The following is an 18,729-nucleotide window of genomic DNA, read 5'->3' as shown; positions in this document are numbered from 1 at the left end:
TATTTCATAAAAAATTTTTTAGAAGAGCAATGGTATTAAATAATAGTAATTTTTTTAACCTTATAAGGTATTAACATATTTTATATTACTAAAAGCATATAAAGATGCTTTCTTAATCCTAGATATGCAATAAATCAATTTTCAGTTGCAAGTAATGTTCTCTAAGATATCAGAAACAAGAAGAATATCTAATTTCTGTTGGGAGGTTTTACATTAAATGCAGTTTTTTTTCTCTTTGTCTAGTTTGGATCATATATGAACAAGTGATGATTGCAGCTCTAGATTATGGTCGAGATGACTTGGCATTGGTAGGTATTTAAACTAATTTTATTTTATTTCATTTTAAATTTGCTACATGAATTACAAGTAGCTAAGACTTAGTACATGGCTTATATTTGAATGTTCTTATAGGTCATTTTCATTGCTACCCTTAAGAGTAGGGGAGACTAACCAGGTACTTTGGGAGAGGGATTGTTCTTAAATCTTTTTAATAATCTTGGGAATTGAAGAATTTGAATTAGTTGGTGAAGGTTATCTAGTTAAGAGGTGAATTATGCTATTATAGTGTTTAAAATAAGAACCAGATAGTTTAAAACAAGTTTATCTTTTGGGTTGTTGACATAACAAAGAGAGTCACTGACATGATGATTTGACTTATTTTTCAACTTTATGATGGCGTGAAAGTAATACACATTCAAGTAGAAACTATACTTTTAATTTTGGTCTTTTCCTAGGCTAATGATATAGGTGGTAGGATACTTTCTCATGATGCTGGGCAGTGCCAGTGGGCTATACTTCCCAGTCAGCCATGAAAATCACAAGGGTAAACAACTGATAAACTTACTACCATTCTATACCTATACAGCCATTCTGTTTTTCACTTTCAGTACAATATTTAGTAAATTTATTATAAAATGGGCTTTGTGTTAGATGATTTTGCCCAACTATAGGCTATAATAAGTGTTCTGATCATGTGTAAGGGAAGCTAGGCTAAGCTATGCTGTTTGGTAGATTAGGTGTATTAAATGCATTTTTGGCTTTCAGTATTTTGAACTTACCGTGGGTTTATTGGGATGTAACCGTGTCATAAGTGGAAGATCTATATATAATGTTAAATATTCTTTTGCAATGTTGTAAATATATCTCTTAAATTATTAGAAAATCCCAACATGCAGAACATGACTTAAAATACTAATACTACTTTTAAAATAAAAGAATGATAATAGCTATATTTTTGAACACATGTGAAAGACACTGTACTAAATGCTTTATATCATACTTTATTTAATCTTCACAGTTACTCCTTGATTTAGGCTTGATGCTATCATACTCATTTCATAAACCAAGAACTGGAGGTGTTGGTTTTTTTGTTCTATTGTTTTATAATCCTGAATTCTTAAGTACTACTTCATGCTACTTCCTCATTTAAATCAAAAAGAAAGTAAATGCAAACAGAAAATAGAAATAGCAGGAGAACATATGCATATCCGAATTAGCATTGATTTTTCCCAAGGTAATTATGTTATGTTGGCTATACATCTAATTTTGGTGGAGTTGCTAGTAATTAAAAAAAAAAAATCTGTAAAACCTTTTAGATTACTTTCAGAACCTATGAAATTGTTTGTTTGTTTATCTATTTATTTATTTATATAAGCTGGGAAGGTTAAAAGGAGAGGGAGAGAGAAAATCTCAAGCATGCTCTATATTCAGTGTAGAGCCCAACCTGGGGCTCGATCCCATGACCCCGAGATCATGACCTGAGCTAAAATCAAGAGTTACGCTTAACCAACTTTGCCCTAAAATAGTCTTTTCCATATTCACAGAGGTGGCAGCTCACATCTTAATGGAAATACTGTTTTTTTTAAGTAAACAAATGCCATTTGATAAAGTAGGAGAATCAAATTATATAATACTGATAACCCAAACAGGAGATCAAATAAAATGGTAGCTTTTTTGGTAACACAGATTTTTTTTTTTTTTTTAAATGTTCAGAATTTCTACACGGCTTGATTGACCAAACAGTATGAGTTTCGTGTGATGTCAAAGAAATAAGCAACCATCATCTTCAGTTTTGACTAACTTGAATATTTTTCTTACTGTGGCAGATTTTTAGCAACATACTTGGAAGCTGTACTTCCAAGATCGTGTTATAACTTTATTACTAATTAATAGTATCTTCATTAGTGAAGGTATTTTTTTTTTTTTTGTCACTTATGCTTTTGGGCACTAGAATGGACCATTTTTATAATCCTTAACCTTTCTAGTGCTTCCAAGACTCTTAAAATCCTCATATGTTACTAAGAACATGGTTGGTGCTCAAAATATTTATTTATTGAAGTTGATGGGTGAATTATAGATATCTCCCAAAGGAGGTTGGCACTCTATAAATTTGGTGTCTGTGTTTTATGGCCCCAAATCATGGTGTGTGTACTGACAAAATTACTGATTAATACATGATTTCAACAGGGCATACAGTGTTATAGTATTTGCGGGACTTGAGAGTACTGTCAAAGAGCTTAATTTTTATCAAGAGAATGCTTAGATAATAGAAACTAAAAGTCAGGAAATTATAAACGTTTAAGTTGGGCCTAATACATTATGGAAGCAATTGTGAAGGAGGAGTAATATGGCAGTATCTGAAGAGTTATTAGTGTATCCCATGATCAGCTTATTTTCCCAGTTAATATCATGATCAGTCTTGAGAACTAATTGTTGCTCCCATTGTAATTTCAGAGTTCTTCTTTTACCCCATTATTCATTACCAATTAATTTCACTTCATGTTAGAGAATGCTAATGAAATGATTTAAGAAGATATACTGAAGACTATATAGACCATTCCTTGTAACCCACTTAGTGTATGTAATGTGATGACTACTCTTTAAGTCTTTTTTACCAATTATTTTTACAGTTTTGTCTTCAGGAGTTGAGAAGACAGTTCCCTGGCAGTCACAGAGTCAAGAGACTAACTGGCATGAGATTTGAAGCCATGGAAAGGTAACTGAATCTTAGGAACAGTATAATCCCATTTAAAATGGCAAACATGGGGTCTAGATATAGGTCTTCCTACCCCCATGACAACATCATTAATTGTGTAAGACTTTTTGCTACTGAGCTTCGGAATAGTGCCAGAGTGCTTCTCAGCATAAATCTTGCCAATTACTCCCAATAAATAGGATTTGACATTGGAGCACAATTCATTTACTATCTCTGGCCTAGTGAAATGGGATCATGTTTTGCAGTAAGGGTTGGTTTTATATCCTCTTTCTAGGATTTATTAGTTGTTTATCTGGCACATTATTTAACTTATTTAAGCCTTTTAGCCTTATTCCTCTGCAAAATGAGAATATCACCAACTTATCAGGGTTGTTTTGGGAATTTGTAATGACATATGTGTGCTACCCTTTCAGGTATTCAAGGTATAGAAGTTACTTTTTTAAATGAAATATAATTGACATTGTATTAGTTTCAGGTATATGACATGATTTGATATCTCTGTATATTGTGAAATGATTATTACCACAGTAAGTTTAGTTGACATCCATCACCATACGTTGTTAAAATTTTTATTCTTATGAGAACTTTTAAGATTTATTCTTTTAGCAACTTTGAGGTACACAACACAGTATTGTTAACTATGGTAACTATGCTGTACCCATGACTTACTTTATAACTGGAAATTTGTACCTTTTGAGCACTGTTACCTGTTTTGCCCACCTCCGTCGCCCACCTCTGGCAGCCACTAATCTGTTTTCTGTATCTATGAGTTTATGTTCTTTTCCACATATGAGTGAGATCTTGTAGTATTTGTCTTTCTCTATTATATTTAGCATATGCCCTCAGGGTTGTTGTCTTAAATGACAGAATTTTTTTCTCTTTTATGGCTGAATAATATTCCATTATATCAGACTACTTTATCTGCTTGTCTGTCAATGGGCACTTAGGTTGTTTCCATGTATTGGTTACTGCAAATAATGCTGCAATGAACATGAGCTTGGAAATACCTTTTCAGGATAGTGATTTTGTTTCTTTTGGTTAAATACCCAGAAGTGGAAATGTTGGATCCAATGGTCGTTCTATTTTGAATTTTTTAAGGGACCTCCATAGTGTCTATGCCAATTTACACTCCCATCAGCAATGCACAAGGGTTTTCTTTTCTCTGCATCCTTGCCAGCACTTATTATGTCTTGTCTTTTTGATAATAGCCATTCTATTATGTGTGAGGTAATAGCTCTTTGTGGTTTTTATTTTCGTTTCCCTGTTGATTACTGATGTTCACACCTTTTCATGTACCTGTTTGCCATCTGTATGTCTTCCGTGGAAGTGTCTGTTAAGTTCCTCTGCCTCTTTTTACTTAGATTTTTATTTATTTATTGCCATTGATTGTATGATATCTTTTATGTGTATTGGATATTTACCCTTTAGCAAATATTTGCAGTTATCAGATGATTTGCAAATATTTTTTCCAATTCCATAGGTTGTCTTTTCATTTTGTTGAATGTTTTCTTTGTTGTACAGAAGCTTTTTAGTTTGATATAGTCACAGTTCTTTATTTTTGCTCTTGTTAGCTTTTGCTCTTGGTGTCAAATCTAAAAAATCATCACTGAGATTAGCATCAGAGAGCTTACCACCTATGTTTTCTTCTAGGAGTTTTACTATTTCAGGTCTTAATGTTGATGTCTTTAATCCATTTTGAGTTGATTTTTGTGTGTGGTATAAAGATGGTGGCCCAGTTTTTATTTTTTTTGCATGTCCAGTTTTCCCAACACCATTAACTGAAGAAACTATCCTTCTCCCATTGTATACTTTTAGCTTCTGTTTTGTAAATTAATTGGCCATGTATGTTTGGGTTTGTTTCTGGATTTCCTGTTGTTACATTAATTTATATGTTACATTAATTTATGTTGTTACACCAGTACCGTAATGTTTTGATTACGATACCATTGTGATAAATAGTTTGAAAACAAGAAGTGTGATGTTTCCAGCCTTGTTCTTATTGCTCAGATGGCTTTGGATATTTAGGGTTTTTTTGTGGTTCCATGCAAATTTTGGGATTGTTCTAGTTCTGTGGGAAATGCCATTGGAATTTTGATAGGGATTGCACAGAATCTTTACATTACTTTAGGTAGTATGAAAGTGTTACCAGTATTCTTCCAATCCATGAGCATGAATATCTTTTGATTTTTCTCAGTTTCTTTCAACAGTGTTTTACTTTGATGTTTTAGGTAAGACAGAGTTAATTTGTACCTCAGTTAATAGTAGCTTTTAGTAAGTAGAATGTACTGATACAATTTTTCTTAATCCCTTTATTCCTTATCTTTTGGTTTATTGTGTTTGTGTATATGTACAGTTTAATCTCAATGGATCATCTCTGTAAGCAAGCGAAAAGCATAAAGAAAAAGAAATAAAATATTATTTTAGGTTAGCTGGAAGTAATTTGAATCAAAGAACAGAAGGAAAGGAAAAGGAAAAGGAAAGGAAAGAAGGAAAAAAAAATTTCTAGACCATTCTTAAAATGTGTGAATAGCCAAACACATTCCAGAGTCCAGAATGAATGGTTTTTTTCCTTTTTTTCTGTTTTTTACTTATTTAAATTCAGTTAGCCAACATAAAGTACATCATTAGTTTTTGATGTAGTGTTCAGTGATTTATTAGTTGCATGTAGCACCCAGTGCTATGATGAATGATTTTTAAAATTAACTTGTAAAGGTTTGAGAGGTACTGGTTCTCAAAGCACACATTTTAATAGTTACTATCTCTCTACCCACCTTCCAACCATACAAAAAAATTGATATGGTAACAATAATTTATTCTTAAATCAAGTGTCCTAAGACACTTACCGAACTCTAATTCTTTAAGCCTTACTCTTTCATTGAAACTGATGTAGTCATTTTACTCAGTAAGGTTTTGCTGGGTTTTTTTTTCCAACAGAGTGACTACTATGTGTCTTCATGACACAGGACCATTAATGATTGATTTTCATGCATAGTTGTGTGAATTAGAGTGATCTGTGGCATTGTAAAAAAAATTGCTAGTTGCCTATTTGCCACTTCACTGAGATCACTTTGTTAGGGGTATAATCCAGATCCTTCTTTTAAAAGAAACCCTGCAGGAGAACAGACAAGTAGGTTTGAGAACATTGCTGACTAGAGGTAAATTCTTGAGGACCTTCAGTGTATTAGGATTCTCTGAAGAAACAGAACTAAGAGGATATTGCTGTACATATATAGGGGTGAGAGGAGGGAAGGAGGATATATAGGGAAAGATTTATTATGAAGCAGTTATGGGGGCTGAGCAGTCCTAGAATTAGTGCTATAGTTCAGTCTGCATCCAAGTCCAAAGGCCTGAGAACCAAGGGAGTCGATGGTATAAATTCCAGACGGAGGGCAGGAGAAAATGAGATGAGATGTCCCAGCTCAAGTAGTGAGGCAGTAGAAAGGGGTGAATAACTCTCTGCGCTACAGTTGTTTTATTCAAACTCTCAGGGAGTTGGGTAATGTCCACCCATGTTGGGGAAGGCTGTTTCACTGTGTCCACAGATTCAAATGCTAATCTCACCTGGAAACATCCTTAGATAAACCCAGGAATAATATTTAATCTTGACACCATATGGCTAGTCAAGTTGATTGATCACACACAGGAAAAATAACCATATAGTCAGTTTTTATAGAACTTACTATTTTTTAGTTACAGTAAAACAAATATATTTAAATATAAGATAAGATATTAATGCTTTACATGTATAGTTTTTTTAAAAGATTTTATCTATTTATTTGAGGGAGAGAGAGCGCATAAGCTGGAGAGAGGGCAGAGGGAGAAGGAGAAGCAAATTCTGCTGAGCAGGGATTCTGACACAAGGCTTGATCCCAGGACCCAGAGATCATGACCTGAGGTGAAGGCAGATGCTTAAGTGACTGAGCCACCCAGGTACCCCTATATGTATATTCTCTGAATGACTATAAAAAGAATGTAGGTTTTCTAATAAAATGTCCCCAAACCTAGAAAACTATTAAAACTCAGGTTATTATTATATTAAAGAAATGAATGGTTTCCTACCATCTTCTGTTATTCCCAGTGTGTTTGCCAGAGGTTATGTACTTGGAAAAGATTCCCAGGGGATTCTCACGTACTGTGTCGTGTGAGAACCCTTGCTATATAACATTTATTTTGACCTTATTTATATACTTCATTGTTTTGTTTTATTAATATTAAATGATTTTATTTTAGGTTTCCCCATTTAGTTGCAGGTTTCTTCGAGGCTAACATACTTTCTATATTACCATGTATTTGAGGTCCAAACTAATTTTTTGAACTACCCAACTCTGATTGACTTAGTGTGTAGTGATGCTGTTTGGCCTTCCTATGGTATGAACACATTTACAAATTAAGTCTGCTTTTATTTTTCTCAGTTATCTGCTATAGTTAAAATATTCTTACCTACTAGCATGATCATAATCACAAAGAGGCTTGGGCACTATAATTGTGGGGCAGTATTCAGTTAAAAGGTCATTATGATGTAGAATATTCATATATTGAATATCATTAAGAGAAAAATATAAAATTAAAAATTCTCTTAGGAAACTTATGACTAGATCTCAAGAATATAGCTGTTGCTTCTAGCTTTAGAAACATTGCTGTGAAAATTTTTGAACATTGTTTTTGTTTTCTTTAAAGATCTGTGTCTAGAAATGGAGAAATTGATTGGAATAGAGTTGGGGTTATGGATCTATAAGGAAGGAATTTCAGAATCAGTTATTTCCTTATACCCTAAACAAGATTCCCAAATATACAAGAGTATATGATGTTCTTTATGTGATTTCTGATATATCCTTTCCCTTCATTCCCTATCGCATAGTTTATTTTGCCTTGTTAGACATATGCTGAAATACTTGTTTTTTTTTTTTTCTCATTGATAAATTGTTAACTATTTCCTTTATAAGATCATAACCCAGCAGAGTGTATTGCAGGTGTATATTTAACAGGTGCTTAATGAATTGAACTGAACCAGCTCAACTAAGAAAAGCTATCATAAGTATTCAATAAAGGAAAATTAAATCACAGGTCATTTACTTGTGAATTTGTTTGTTAAAATTAAACTTGTTCTTATGCTTTATTGACTGTAATTCTAGGCATACTTAGGACCACAAAGGTATCTGTGTTGCTAATTTTAACCTTTGTATTTAGGCGAAATAGAATCAGTGCATTTTTGTTTATCTCTTTTTTTTTGTTGTTATTCTTGAATCAGTATATTTTTGAAGTAAGTTTTTCTATAAATACCTTCCTTATACATGAATTTTTTTGTAAAAAATGATACGGTAGCAAATATCTACTGTTACGTGAACATCAGAAGCGACTTGGATTGTAATTGTAAATGCATTTAAAGTCCTGCCAGTTTGATCTTTTTCTGTATTTACTATTTGTCACTAAAATTTGAAGTAATGATTCTTGAATTTTTTTTTCTTTTTAAATAGATATGATGATGCTATACAACTATATGATAGAATTTTACAAGAAGATCCAACTAACACTGTAAGTAAACTGAATTGTCCTGAAGATTATTTAAATTTTGGTTTAAAAAGTGAAATTAATTCAGTTTTTAAAATAATGGAAAAATACATATGATACCAGTTTTATCTTTTTAAATTCTTTATGTTGAGCTACATTTTTAAAAGAGATCTAACACTCTTCAGTGAAATTTGACTCATAGGATATCTTATTAGAAACTAGTGGGAATTTAGAAAGAAATAATTCTATGTGTTTGTAATAAACACCAGCAGAGCTCAGTAGTTTTGTAATATTTTGAGGTTTATGATAAAATAACTTTTTTGGGTAGTTATATTTTAATTCTCAATGAAAAATGAAAGAAATCATGATAGTAGTTAGTATATGGAATTAATAAAGGTGTTTTGATTTGATTTTGCTTTTTTCTACCTTCTACTTGGATAGGAACATGTAAATGTATCTGTAATATACATGTATATGTATATACATATATGTATAAATGTGTAAAGAAGAAATATGTATATTGTGTTTCCCATAAGATACATCTTTACTTTATCCTGATTTAAACAAATACATCAGTATTTGGGCAGATTATTTGTTCCAAATATACTTATGTAGCAATATTTGTCTTAAAAATACTCTGAAGATTTTTTTTAGTTTTGAGAACATTTTAGTTTATTATTTTTGCATAATGGCCTTCTTCAGACTTACCTTTTACTCAGCGAAAAGTTAGATTTTAGATAACATATCAGGCATTTTAATGTTTTTATTTTTTTTTATGTCCATGCACACATATGCCTACTAAAAGAAAATCGTATTTTTAAAATTTTTAAACAAAAACCAGTTTGAGTTTGTTCTTTTATAGAAAGAGATATTGTTATATTAACATAACACAAACACATGAAAGTTTTTTTCTTACTTGGCAGGTATTTCATTAAAAATACACATTTTAAAAAGTCATTTAATGTATAATTGTGGATTATAAGATGCTGATCTCTACTTATCCCTTCTGATACTTTGGAATACTTAACATCTGTTGCTTAAATGGTAGTCTGTTTTCAACTTTATTAAGATACAATTGATAAGTAATATTGTGTAAATTACATAATGTGGTTATATATATATATATATACATACATACATACATACATATATGGTGAAATGGTTTAGATTTTTGCTTTTAATATTATCCCCATCCCAGGGAAATGTCCTCTGGGAACTTCCTAGGTCTTTGGTAGGGGGGGTGGTGAGGGTGTAGGGTGGGTGAGGTAGAGGTAGATACTTGAATAGCAAGGGAAAAGTTTTGACAGAGCTGCAGGCCTACTCATTACAAAAAAAAAAAACAAAATAAAAAATCAAAAATAGAGCTTCTGTTAGTTTAGTTACATATTTCCAATAAAAGAGTTAAAATCGTAAAGTTTTTAGTAATTTTTTAATCTTAACTGTCCTAATCATTTTTTTTCCTGAATCTTTTCATGTACTTACTTGTTAAGACTTCACTATAATTTCAAAGGTATTCATTTTTCATGTAGCCAAATATTGAAAATATGAAATCAAGTTTCTGAAAAAGGTTTCTGTTTCTTTTTTCTTTCTTTCTTTCTTTCTTTTTTTTTTTTTTTTTAGGTACCAGGTTAAGAATCAATAGCTTTTGATTTATTCTCTTGGAATTACAAACATTTTACTTCAGTTTAAGTTGAAGATATTTTTAATGTTAGTTCACTTTTTCAGGATCTAAGATAATATGTAATTATTTTCTATTTATAATATTTTCCATATTTTGTGGCTCTAAGATTGACTAAAAGAAAAACCAAATGGTTTCATTTATCAACCATGTATGAAGTGGTAGTAACTAAGTTCCTTAGTTGCTAGGTAAACGTTTTAAAACAAGGTGACTAAATTCAGGTTTACGAAATGTATTATTTTTTCATTAAATATTATCTTTATCTGATGTCCTCTTAGTGTCTTCTGTCCTTCTGTAAATGTTTATCAAGTATCTGTCATGAGCCACCGGAATATTGGTGTTGCTAAGAATAAAGGTAGACATCACAGTTTCTTTTTTCAAAGCAACTGTAAAGTATTACCTCAAAGGTGGGAAAGTCTAGTTTCACCCTCATTGATAGTTATAATTCAAACTTTTACACTGTAGTTCTTCTTCCTGTTGTATAAAAGAGATCATATGACTCTGTTGTTGGTCTTGTGCCTCTGTGTTTCTAGATATCTGTATAGAAGTGAGGTTGTTCATTCAGGCTTTAGGAAGCTCTCATTCCCTCTTTCATGCACTTATTAATCCTCCAAAAAAACATTTGTTGAGTGCTTACAGTGTGCTTGGTGCTAGAAATAGTAGAACAAATCAGACACCAGCTTGACTGTGTTAGGGATGCAGAGTGATGTAGTGAACAGGTTATGGACTTTGAAAATAGACTGTTAAATTCTTAGTCACTTACTGTGTAATTTTTGAGCCTTGCAAACTTTGAAAGATGAATGTGGTTGAAAGGAAGCAAAGATGATGGACCGGGGAAAGTCTTCGTATCTCATGAATGAACCCTTGGCGCTAGTTAAGTAAAAAGTCTACCTAGCGAAGAAAGAATGAAGTGATTAGAAAGGAAGTTTTTGAATTTTCTTTAAGGAGGGTGCCGAAATGGACTTTATATGAAAATTTATATATAAAATAATATATTTGGGGAAAACATCTGTTTTTGAAAGATTGTGAAACATTTTTTGGAAACATAGTACATACCTGTGTTAAAAATTACAAACAATACAAAAGAGTGTATGGTGAAAAAATTAGTCTTTCTTCTCACTCCTGATCTCAGATCCTGCTTCACTTAGGCAAACATCGTTAGCAATTTCTTACGTATTCCAGAGATTTTTCCCTTGTGAGCACACAAGTATGCATGTGTGTCCCTTTTGACAGAGAACATTGTTGGAAGTGCAAATGGTGGCATATTCTACCTTGCAGTCGTTGTAAAGATCATGGTATATGTTAGCACATCCTTAGATCATCCTCTGAATAGCTGTATAGTGTTGTGTTATGTGATGTATGAAAACTAGTTTGTTGAAAAACAATTTCTTGAAGTAAGTCCCCCTTGATGAAATCTTAGGTTGATTTTGGTATCTTCCTCCCAGGAACAGTGTTGCAGTGAATGTCATTTGTATGTTGGATTCCTACTCTGGAATCTAATTCTGGAGGTCCATGCATTCTAAATTTTGGTAGATGTCACCAAATTTCCTTCCACAAAGGCTTTCTAGCCATCCATATTCATTTCTGTGATGTACGAGAGTGCTGCTTCTCCTGCATCCTCCCGCAAGGTAGATTATCAACTTTTTTGTTTTTAACCTTTGCCAGTGTAATTGGTAAAAAACATCATCTTGTTACAATTTGCATTATGAGTGATGTTGAATATCTTTTAATATGCTTAAAAGGCCATTTGTATTTCTTTCTGAACTGCCTCCTTTAATATGTTTTTCAAATGAAATTTTATTTCTGTCTTATTGAAGAAAGGGCATGGTTCTGGTATTCTACATAGTTAACCTCTCCCATCTCTACTCATTGACCTCTGAGAAAAATTGGGGTTCTGAGGAACAATATTTTATACCTCTGAATTGGTTCATTGTACAAAGTGACTGGAGATGCAACAAGATGACCTATGTTTGTGCACAACCTGGTATGTTGACACTTCAGAATTTAATTTTTATTCTTGGAAAATGGACAATGAATGGCGTGCCTGGGTGGCTCTCAGTCCATTGGGCATCCAACTCTTGATTTTGGCTCATGTCATGATCTGAGGGTTGTGTGGTCAAGCCCTGTATCAGGCTCTGAGCATGGAGCCTGCTTAAGATTCTCTCTCTCTGCCCCACCCCCCTTTCTCACATATTTGCTTGTGCTCTCTAAAAAGAAAAAAAAATGGACAATAGTCAAATTTTGATTGGGGAAATACCACCAGATATTTTTAGAAATAACTTTGTTAATAATATGGGAGATAGTGAAGGAGGTGCAGAGTTGAAATAATTTGTAATTTGGAGGCTGTCCTGTCCTAGGCCAGAGATTATGGGAATCTAAACCTAGGACAAGTGGAATTGGAAGGGATAGGGAATGGATGAAAGAATATTTTGCAGTGAAAGTACACAAGCAATTATAATTATTTAGCCATGAGTGGTTTTAGAAGGTTAACTCTCAAATGTGAAAATTTTAGTCATTAACCTGTGAAAATCAAATATTTAATTAGGCTCACTGAGCTTTCATCCCTTAGCTTGCCTAAGCACCAGTCAGTTTTTGTTTGCTTGCTTTTAAAATATAAGTAGGCTCTTCTTCCTTTGAAAGTTCCTTGAGGGAAAATATGTCTGTTGCATGAACTAATGTCTAGCATATAGTAGGTCTTCAGTGAATACTTGTTGAATGATTACTTTTCAGAAGCAGGTATGGTAATTACTGTCTTTTTGGGTGAATTTCATATTTCAGAAAGATCAGATTTTACCTTGAATTGTTAGCTGCCTATTGTGATTTATCAAATATTTGAAATTTTGTTTTAGAATTAGATGTAATTGCCTCTGTGGCAAGGGAGAAGATGCTTTTAGAATGCCTGAAAGAACTCAGAACACTGTTTTCCTTCTGTTGGCCAAGGGTCTGTTTCTTTCTGGGTCCCAGCATCTGCAGTAGGGAGAGACATAGTCTGTATTTTGCTGGTAGACCTTAATCCTTTAATCCTTTCCTAAGTAGTATCCCTTCCCCCCACCAATCATGTAGTTTATTTTTAAGATGTGACCAGAGTTTCAGAAAGAATTGGTGGCTAGCCCCGTTGTACATAAGGTTACAGAAGGCATGTAGCAAGTTTGATGATTTGTGGCATTAATATTTTATATTTTATAATAGGAATTCTAACTCTGTTACTAAAATCACTTATAAAATGTGAAACAGTTTTCATTTTTAAGACTTAAACTGACATTTGCAAAGTTTGATCCAAACAAGACATTTAGAAAAATTCAGAACATTGGCATATTTTACAGGAAAAAAACTATAAGAAAGAAATAAATAGAAATTGATAAATATTCAAGACTCTCTTTAACATTTAGTCCAATTAATACTATTTTAAAACTCTTATGATAAATAATTGTTAAAGAATATATATTTAAGTAGGGTGTGCAATTTGCTAAGTTTTATGTTTGGATGCACCTGTGACACCATCATCAGAGTCAAAATAGTGAACAAAACTATCATCTTCAAAAATTTACTTTGCTTTTTTCCATTTTTATATTCCCAAAAGATGTTCTTGAGCTTTCTTGTAAGGTGTTAATTAAGTTACTTGAGGGGCACCTGGGTGGCTCAGTGGGTTAAGGCCTCTGTCTTCGGCTCAGGTCATGATCCCAGGGTCCTGGGATTGAGCCTGCATCTGGCTCTCTGCTCAGCAGGGAGCCTGCTTCCCTTCCTCTCTCTCTGCCTGCCTCTCTGCCTACTTGTGGTATCTGTCAAATAAGTAAAATCTTAAAAAAAAAAAAAACAAACCTGCAAAACAATTTGATCCTTTTAGGTCTCTGTTAAAGAGGTCCAGAAAATGCTTATAGGGCTAGCTAGTTATTCCCCATTACATCCTTCTGGATACTCTTGCCAGTGCTACAGGAATCATGGCATTTTCCAATCTGGTCGATAGGAAGATGCAAGATTCTGAGCCCTGTGTGAGCTCCACACACTTCCGCTTAAACCTTTCTGATGGTTCTTTCCTTGGCTTTGGGTAGTTTTTTCACACACATGCACTGATCAATACAAAGTTGAGTAATCAAGGGAAGCCCTTGAGATTCAGGAGAAGTATAGAGTTTTTTTTTCTGTATTCTTTCTTCTCTCATGCTGTGTCTACAAACTTTAGCCTTTGATCTTCCTGGCTCTCAGCTCCTTTGCCTCAACTCACAGAGCTCACTTTACTCAACCTGATTTTCTCTTCTTGCACAGGACCCTGAAGCTCTCTCAAAGCAGTGAGCCAGGGCAATAAAAATAGGGCTCATCTCATTTGCTTCCAACCTCTCAGGGATCACTGTTCTGTGTTGCCTGGTGTCCTGTGCCTTAAATATTATTTCAGATATTTAATCTAATTCTTTCTTTGGTTTAGGCAACGGGGTAAATTTGATCCCATCTTGGCCAGAAATGAAATCCCTGCTTAATGCTCATTTAAAATTATCATGATAAATAAAAATTGGTTCTTATGTCAGATGCGGTAGTATTTTCGCCTTTGGTTAGAAAGCTGGTAAGTGCCAAGAGTAGGGATTTGTATCTTGTCTTTTTTATTTTAAAATGTGGACTCTGTTCTACCATGTTGTCTATAGAAGAAGTAGTAGTAGTATCATAAATGAAAGGAATAATGAGTCAGATACATTTCAGATGATATTGGATTGGTGAAATTAGATATGATATATCCAAAAGAAATTAGTTTCTTAATTTATATCATATATTTAATTTATATTTATTATATTAAATTGAAATTATATGTTAATTTATCCACCTATTTTCCGAAAGACTTGGGAGAAGGCTCTCATTTGAAATCCAATATTCTTTTTAAAGTCTTTAGGATTGAGTTACTTTTAGAGCTTTTCTTCTACTTTCTGAATTCTTGAGGCTTTTTAGTAGTACATTTATTATGGTACTTTCATTGTTATACATAGTGAAATTAATCCAAAAATGTTTGAGTACCTACCATTTGGCAGGCATTGTGATAGGCCTTTGGCATGAGCTGAATAATCAAGGATATACATTTTTGACACATTTCATTTTTTATTGCCAAAATGTTGTTATCCTTGTTATAAACACCACTCTTGGTCTTGTTTATTGGGAGTCTCTTGATTCTAATTTTTTGACTTTTCACTTCTTCAGCGCAAAATCCCCACCCTTTTCACCCATGACAGGTAGTTCCATTTGTCTGAAGAGGCCCCATTCATTTTATTTCCCTTGTCTGCATTTCGTGAAGTGTGTATTAGTTAAAACAGTAACAACCATGTTCATAATTAATAAACTTAACTTGGCTATAGCTTTTATTTGTTTTATTGCTTAGCTATCTGCACTGAATTAAACAGAGATGAAAGAGATAGAAATTTAATATTGATATGGTGCCCCTCCAGTCCGTTAACTGCATCCTAAAGTGGATAGTCTTGATTACACACTGTTGCTGTCTTCTTTGCCTTTGTTCTGTGTTCCTCCATTTTATGCCCCTTTCTTCACACAATTCCCTCTTTTGTTTTTTTAATGTCTGCTTGTTCTTTCTGTTTCAGTACAGGTATCACATCTGGGGCCCTCTTTGCTTCTAGCCCTTCTACCTCCTCCATTCTGCCACAGCCTGTATTAGGCTCTCCTCCGTGTTGCTTTGACACCCTAGATATCTCTATCATTGTCTTTTTATTTTATGTGTCTTCTTCTCTTGAGACTCTCACGAGAAATTATCTATTCTTTTTTTATCCTCATATTTTCATTGTTTAGCACAGTACCTGTCAAACAGATATTCAGTACATATTTGATGAATGCATAACTAAATGACACTGATATTTGTATTTATCATTTTAAAAACTTTAAAATATAAGTTTAAGTGTTTTGTCTATTTATAAAATTTTTTTTTCAGGTCCAGGGTTATTCTTGAAAAGTTTACAGGTATATTTTTCTCTTAAAACTGAAAAAAGTTATCAGGAGCTAGATTTTATAATGACATTCAAGTGGCCATGGTGAGATTTTTTTTTCCCCCCCTAATCTCCACTATCCCTCTATCTCTTAACATACAAATCTTATGAATGAGACAGATTAAAGGACTTTAGGCTGAGTAAAGATTAGGATTCCCTGCTGGCTTGTAATTATCAGAATCTGGATGGTTATTTATTTGAATGAAATGATGCATACATTGTGTACATCAAAAGTAAAGCATATGTGATTGTTAAAGGAATGTTTGAATTCCCCAGTGGGATGTCATGGGGTATGTTTATAAACTCCCACTAAGCAGTAGTTCTACAATGGAATTTCACTGGCATTGAGATAATAATTTGCACAGTCAAATTACCTTCTTTACAAAAACCCAGGGAATCGTGAGGGCCTAATCCTTTATTAATGTCAACCTATAGGCTGCAAGAAAGCGTAAGATTGCCATTCGAAAAGCCCAGGGGAAAAATGTGGAGGCCATTCGGGAACTGAATGAGTATCTGGAACAGTGAGTGTCTTACAAGAGGATTGTGTTTTGTTATTCTGATAAATCTTTTTTAATTAAAATGGAATTTGCATTTGATTTTCCTTTTTGCCTCCATGCTGTTCATTTACAGAATATCTACACACTTTTTTTTCTCCCTTTCCTCTCACCAGATTTGTTGGGGACCAAGAAGCCTGGCATGAACTTGCAGAACTTTATATCAATGAGCATGAGTAAGTCGTAAATTTTATTAGGAGTGCAGTTTTTATCACTATTTTATAAGTTCAGAAGACATAGTTACTGAAAGATTGGAGAGAGGCTATGAATCGTGTCATTTTAAATGAACAAAATGAATGAAAATAAATCATCAGTTTATTGGTTGATTATAATATGTGAATTGCTTTAATTAGGTCATTTGTGTTTTGCTAAATTATTTTTGAGAAATTTTTCTTTCCAAATACAGATGGATTCTTTGGGAGTAGAAAGGCCTGCATTAGAAAAATAGATATGGCTATTTTTAGTGATTCAAAATTGTGAATTTTTAGAGTCTAAATTGTTCTAATATACAAAGAGTATTATACTCCCTGCTGTTTTAAAAATTCTGTCAATTGTATGCATTTATTAGCCTTAGTATTAAGAGAATCAACTCTTCCAAAGTAGAAGCATTCTGTTGCCTGGGCAAAAGACCAAGAATAATCAAGAATGTTGAATGCTGTAGGAACTTGCTTATTGGATATTTAATGTTTTTGTTAGCTTTTTTATTGATGCAGTGACAGGAGGAAATCCCAGTGTGAGAGGATTAGCCTTGTCTTAGTGCAAGTTTTCTAATAGTGCAGCATTAATGCTAACCTCCATCTACAGGCAGGATTTTTTTCTTTTTTCCCTTAGTTCTGAATCTGAAGTATATCACATTGTTTCGTTTCTTCTTTCTGAGGGAATAGAATCAGATTCTTATGTGCATATTCTTACTGTGTATGAATAGTTAACGTCTTTCTCATACTACAAATAGCTGACACAGAAAATAAGATAGAATAAAGATACTATGTCTTACCTTTGCCGAGGGCTTTATGTGTAATGTGAAATGGAGAATTAAGGTAGTTATCTGCATATTTCTAGTAAAACCTAAAGTAATAGCAGTGATTTAATGAATGTGTTCTGTATTCTGGGAACCATTCTTCAGTTCTCTTCTGTGCTCTGGCTGTCAAAATCTTTCTTTTTTTTTTTTCCCATTACGAAATTATTTCCTGAATCATGTTCATATAGATGTATGTATGGTTATATGATCACATATGTAAACGTACTCAGGATTCTCTTATGTATGTGAGAGGGTAGTGCATTTGGCTTAAATGGTAATGTTTCCATTTTTCATAACTTTTTTGCAAAATTTATTTTCATTTTTATTCTGGTGTAGTTACCATACAGTGCTATGTTAATTTCAGGTACTCTATTTTTCATAGCTTTAAAGTCAACATTTCTAAAGTGTATAGTATATAATTTAAATAACATGAAATTGAATTTTGGGAGTACATAAAACAATTAACATTAGTTTTATTTTGTCCCTAAAACAGATGACAGTTACTTGAAGTGTTTTTGAACCTTTTGAAGATGTTGTGATTAAAAGCTTTAAAAGCATTTCAGATTAATCAAGGAATTTTTTTAATTAAAGAAATACCTAATGATAATTTGGAAAACACAGTAAAGAGTAAAGACCAAATTAGTATAGTTGCATCATCTTATCTACAATTTATATATTTTTTCTTCAGTACTTCTTGAAACAGAAACCTAAGATAGAATTATTTTTTTTATAGCTTATGGTTTTCACTAAGTTATGTTTTGACACACATTCCCATCACAATAAATATTTCATGGTGTGATTTTAATGGCTTTATATTATTCCATCTTATTAATATACTCTAGTAATTCTTAATCAGTTTCCTAGGAGAATAGAAAGTTTGTTTTTTTCTTTTTTCATTTTTACTATAATTCTGTATTAATTATTTTATTTCCTTGGACTAGATTCTTAGAAGTAGAATTATTTGATTAAACGATATGCACATTTTTAGTGATTTTGATAAATCATTT

The 18,729-nt window shown here is 32.8% G+C and overlaps 1 protein-coding gene across 2 annotated transcripts in view; it reads left to right on the top strand.

Annotated features, from left to right (window-relative positions):
* EMC2 (ER membrane protein complex subunit 2) overlaps nt 1–18,729 on the top strand; it is a 61,906-nt gene that overhangs the window by 7,105 nt on the left and 36,072 nt on the right. For both annotated transcript variants that reach the window (XM_082720021.1, XM_082720020.1), the window contains exons 3-7: nt 244–308; nt 2,910–2,995; nt 8,470–8,527; nt 16,586–16,671; nt 16,821–16,880. In XM_082720021.1, coding sequence (XP_082576147.1) covers nt 244–308; nt 2,910–2,995; nt 8,470–8,527; nt 16,586–16,671; nt 16,821–16,880 — 355 coding nt within the window. The remainder of the gene's footprint in view (nt 1–243; nt 309–2,909; nt 2,996–8,469; nt 8,528–16,585; nt 16,672–16,820; nt 16,881–18,729) is intronic.

Source organism: Mustela nivalis (assembly GCF_964662115.1).
Source record: "Mustela nivalis genome assembly, chromosome: 2".
Lineage (NCBI taxonomy): Eukaryota > Metazoa > Chordata > Mammalia > Carnivora > Mustelidae > Mustela > Mustela nivalis.
This window is presented reverse-complemented; position numbering and strand designations above follow the sequence as displayed.